Genomic DNA, 5,130 nt, shown 5'->3' with positions numbered 1-5,130 from the left:
ACTAAATATTATTTATAAATTAATTAGATGATCTTTTTATGCTAATTTCCTAGTATAAAATAAAGCTCATTGATTGAAATGCTCAGATTTATTCAGACAACTTATAGTTCTACAAAAAAGCAAAGATCCAGAACATTTAATTTCTCTTTTTCAAGTCATTCGATTTTTGGAAGTGTCAAAGGAGCAACACACGACGGTATTCTTTCTTTCTGCATTCACCGCTATTAGTTCGATGATTTAACAACCACTGGGTGCTGGTTTTGGAAATACTCAACCGCCTGCAGATATGCAACAAGTAAAACAGGTCTTTGGCAATGAAGCAGAATTGCTTCTATGTCGTGAATAATGGGTTGTTCCAACGAGAAAAAGACTCGTTATGTTGGTTGTGTTTCGAGGCTGTAATTACAATTATTTTGTAGATCACTCAATAAACTTCTCTAGACTAATAGTCACACAGCTTGTAACGTTCAGTAGTTTGTAGTGTTCGTAGTTTGAAATAATAAATAGTTTTCCGCTCTTTTCTAAAGGTGAGAATCTTATTGTAGCATTATCTGACTATTGAGATGAGAGTACTGAGAACAGCCAAAGTTGAATTGGGTTATATGCATGTTAACACGTTGACTGCCACGTTAGTTACCGGTGACTGACAGTGTAACTAATATAAGCATATAAGCTTATAAGCATTCCCTTTCGAAAAAAAATACTTTCCACTACGATAAGGAACGAAGGACCTAATACGTTTAAAAACTTCCATAAAGTCACTATAAAACTGTGGCCCTCAACGCATTAACTGTCTCACGTGAACTTATTTCACTTTTGACTGATTGATTAAAGATTTAAGCCCGTTATCCCTTTTCTACATCGTCGCATTAAACAGAAAGTGATACGAATTTCAACTATTGTACCATTTTTAACTTCCGGTGATTCAGATCAATAATTACTATTTTCTCGGAGTAAGTTCATTACCTCGCTGTCACTGAATGAACAAAACTAGCCCTTATCTGCCATCAGCTATTTGTACCAACTCACAACAATAGAACTTGCAGTACATATAACACATAAAAATGCATCAATTGAACTGCAGTTGGAATTCACCTGTGAGTTCGCGATCTATGCGAAATGATTCAATCCAATGTGCTGAGGTTCGTCTCACTCGCAGTTTTCGCTGTAACTATTGTAAGAACTATAAAAGTATTTATATGTATTGTAACTGTAGAATTATACTATAATTTTCATTTGCTCTAATAGCAAGTTACGTTTACACTGGAATGTAAGGATATACATAGAAGGGTAATTTCGTACGCTCCACTAATTAAAAAAAAATCTAGTCATATGTAAAAGTCGTTCACATCCACAGGAAATGGAAATCGTGAAATGTTGCTCGGCTCCAGAGATTATTCAAACCGATGGCCTTCGGGAATGTTTCGAAGATATGGAAGAAAAGAAAATGTTAGGGGTATGATTCCAGATCCAGGTCTTTAACGGAGTGATACTACGATTATACTTTCACAGTGCGCCATCAAATGTCTGCTGGAAAAACGAGGATTATTGATTGGGGATGAGATCAACGAGGAAAAATTGTTGGCAAGAATCGATAGCTTCGAAGGTGAATGGAAGGATACAGCTTCTAATATCCTAAAGGAATGCAGCGACAAAATGCGGGATATGAAGGCAATGATGGCCAACATGGATCCATCGAAAGAAGTCTGTAACCCGACGACGGTCATATATTCGTTGTGTATTGGGAAAAAGTCAATAGAGAGCTGCCCGACAAATGAATGGAATGATTGTAAGAGATTTTGTGTTTGCAACAGTCATGTTCGGGGTAAATGTGTTCTAATTTTCAGCCGAGCTTTGTAACCTGGTTAGAAGCGGAAAATGTGATTCCATGAAGAGAGGACCCAACTGAGGTTTGGCCACTATTAACTAACAACATTATCATATTGTAACATGCGAAACAATAGGAAATATATCGTGAATGTTGTTAAAATGATCCGTATCCCTTGTTTTCAAGTTGCGAATCAAACAAATAGGGGAACCGCGAGTAAGACGGACAGTGGGGGTATAATGGACAGGTGGTTGATTTGTATAGTTGCATAATGAATTTCAAATTTCTGTTGATGGGAACCCCTTCTACATGCTATTCTATAATATTTAAACAATTCTATAACAATGAATACTAATTAAAAAGGGGAATAGGGAAACAAAAACCGAAAATCAAACATGATTCCGCGTGTGGATGTAACTTTTGCGGTTTCGATATTAAGCATTTTGAGTGCTTTAATACGATCAATTCTCAATTAGAGACGAATGAACTGTAAAGTTTAAAGTCTTTGAAAAGAAGAAAAATTCCCAATGGCTGATGTAAGCGGATTTTTCTGCAGAACATTCCATGCATTTCGATGAATATGACTTTTTAAAAGTTGATCTAGGTTCCCTGGGAAGGCAATGGAAGTTGTTCATTCCAATTTTATTATTTAAAACAAAGGGATGTTATTGTAAGCATGTATCCAGCAATCAATTGTTTATTTGAAACGTTTTGGAAAAACTAAAATTATGCACATTTGACCCATATTTGAATCGTTCAAAACATATGTACACATTCGCAGAAGGAAGTCGAGAGTGCCTAACACTATCTCACGTAATATTGGGGAGGCATTAACCCTTTGTAAGGCCGTGAAAATATATATCCACCCACGAAAGATATTTATTTCGCTGTACTTGGATTATTATTTCAATATTCTACTTAACCTTAAGCTTCTAAAGGTATCTGGCAATACTTCAATTTTGTTCGGCTGCTAAAATGTACGATATTAATTTGGGAGTAATTTTTATGTTACAAAACCACGATTTTAGAACAACGGTAGAAAATTCTGTTTAAATTCGTTGAATTTGAATTTTTCATCAAATAACCATTTATTTTATTGAAAACACTGCATGATCTCGCGCAGTAGGTCCTAGATAGTACGTTTACAGTGAAAAACTTATAGATCTGTTGAATTTTCAACGAATTCAAACAGAATTTTCTGCCATCGCTCTAAAATCATGGTTTTGTTACATAAAAATGACTCCCAAATTAATATCATACATTTTTAGCATTCAAAAAAAAATGGAGTACTGCTAGATACCTTTAGAAGTGGTAATGTAAACTATTGAAGTAATATTCCAAGTGCAGCGAAAAAAATATTTCTTGTGGATGGCGATATAGTTGGCACGGCCTCATAAATGGTTAAACGAACTCATTTTTCTTTGGAATCGTAGCATTCAACGGAAAGAGATACGAACTTCAATTAGTCTACCGTCATTCTTAACTTCCGGTGGTTCTGATCAACGATTATTATTTTCTCGTAGTGATCGCATCACCTCGCTGCAGTTGAAAAAACAACACTAACCCTTATCTCGTATCTGCCTTTTTTACCATTAAAACCTATAAAAGTTGTAGTACATATAACACAGCATAAAGCACCGATTGCACTGCAGTTTAAATTAACCTGTGAGCTCACGTTCTATGCGAAATAAACCAATCCAATGCGCTGGCGTTCGTAGCACTCGCAATGTTCGCTGAAATTATTGTAAGAATAAAAAAATATCTAATATCATAGGTGAAATCATAGTATTATTTTGATTTCCCCCAATAGACTGTTACATTTGCGCTGGAATGTAAGGATTTATATAAAAGGGTAATGTCATTCGAACAATTCAAGAAAAAATCTAGTCATAAGTGTTCATTTTCTCCCAGGAACAAGAAATCGTAAAATGTTGCTCGGCTCCAGAGATTATAGAAACGTATGGTCTACGCGAATGTTTCGAAGATATGAAAGAAAAGAAAATGTTAGGAGTATGATTCAAAATGCAGATGTGTAACGACCAAGAGATTACTAAGATTTGACTTTCGCAGTGCGCCTTCGAATGTCTGCTGAAAAAACGAGGATTATTGATTATTGATGAGATCAACGAAGGAAAATTGTTGGCACGAATCGAAAGTTGCGAAGGCGATTGGAGGGATACAGTTCTCGATATATTGGAGGAATGCAACGACAGAATGCGGAAAATGAAGTCCGAAATGGCCGATACGGATCCACTGAAAGAAACTTGTAATTCGGCTGCCGCCATGTTTTCCTTATGTATTGGGATAGAGTCAATCGAGAACTGTCCGGCAAGTGCATGGAATGATTGTAAGAGATTTTGAATTTGCAACGATCGGATTCGGGGTAAATGTGTGATAATTTTCAGCCGAGCTATGTAAACTAGCTAGAAGCGGAAAATGTGGCTTCATGAAAATAGAACCCAATTAAGTTATGGCAGCTACTGATCAAGGACATTGTAATATTGTAACATGCGAAATAATAGAAAATATATATCCTGAATGATGGAAAGTGAACCGAAACCCTTGTTTTTTTCTAATGGTGGGTTTACATTAGGGAGATCTATAGCTACAGATGGATTTATTCACGTGAAAATAGGTGTAAACGGGTGAGAATAAATATGATACACTTATTCGAGGTATATATAACTAATAAATTCAGCATATGTAAACGCTTGTGAATTTCTCACTGGTGAGAAATCACTAAAGTTGGATGCAGTTCTACTTCAGGTGAATAAATTCACCGAAAATATGAATATATTCATTATAGAAGTTCAAGTTAGTGTAAACGGTGGATGCGATTTCTATAAATCTCATTATATTTCTTCACATGAATATATCACTAGTCTAAACCCACCCTAAATCATGCTTAATATGTGATAAGGGTTGGATTTTTTGATAATGGAAGACGTAAGTAGTATTTTCTACAGAGCGTTCAAATCGATGTGTTTGAAAGATTTTCGTAATGATGGACTAGATTTACAGATAAGCTTCCTTATTTAGACAGAACGATGCTCATTTCAATTTTTAACTTACAAAACGGTAATTTAGAAAGCTTTGAGGGACTATTGGATAATAACGTTCGCATTAAAAAAATTGCGATGGTGATGAAAAAAACTAAGACAGATAATTGAGTTTGATAAATTTCCCATGGAAGGTAATTATATTAGCTTACTTGCAAACAAATTCTACGCCCTTGCGAGCCGCCTTCCGGCAGTTAATAGGAACATTAGCCATGGCGGACGAAAACATGCGTGAAGACATGT

At 35.6% G+C, this 5,130-nt stretch overlaps 1 protein-coding gene across 3 annotated transcripts; it reads left to right on the top strand.

Moving 5' to 3' along the window:
• The first annotated feature begins 1,087 nt into the window (after positions 1-1,087).
• On the top strand, positions 1,088-1,993 carry LOC129770953 (uncharacterized). Of its 3 annotated transcripts, none has more exons than XM_055774164.1 (5): positions 1,088-1,176; positions 1,249-1,290; positions 1,358-1,456; positions 1,513-1,789; positions 1,848-1,993. In XM_055774164.1, exons 1-5 carry the CDS (start codon positions 1,120-1,122, stop codon positions 1,907-1,909), a joined length of 537 nt encoding a protein of 178 aa, XP_055630139.1. In that variant the 5' UTR covers positions 1,088-1,119; the 3' UTR covers positions 1,910-1,993. The 3 variants fall into 3 exon arrangements, with proteins under 3 accessions (XP_055630139.1, XP_055630138.1, XP_055630140.1); XM_055774163.1 differs by having other exon boundaries at positions 1,088-1,191; XM_055774165.1 differs by having other exon boundaries at positions 1,094-1,142.
• The last annotated feature ends 3,137 nt before the right edge of the window (positions 1,994-5,130 follow it).

This window comes from Toxorhynchites rutilus, chromosome 2 (genome assembly GCF_029784135.1).
Source record: "Toxorhynchites rutilus septentrionalis strain SRP chromosome 2, ASM2978413v1, whole genome shotgun sequence".
NCBI classification, from domain to species: domain Eukaryota; kingdom Metazoa; phylum Arthropoda; class Insecta; order Diptera; family Culicidae; genus Toxorhynchites; species Toxorhynchites rutilus.
This window is presented reverse-complemented; position numbering and strand designations above follow the sequence as displayed.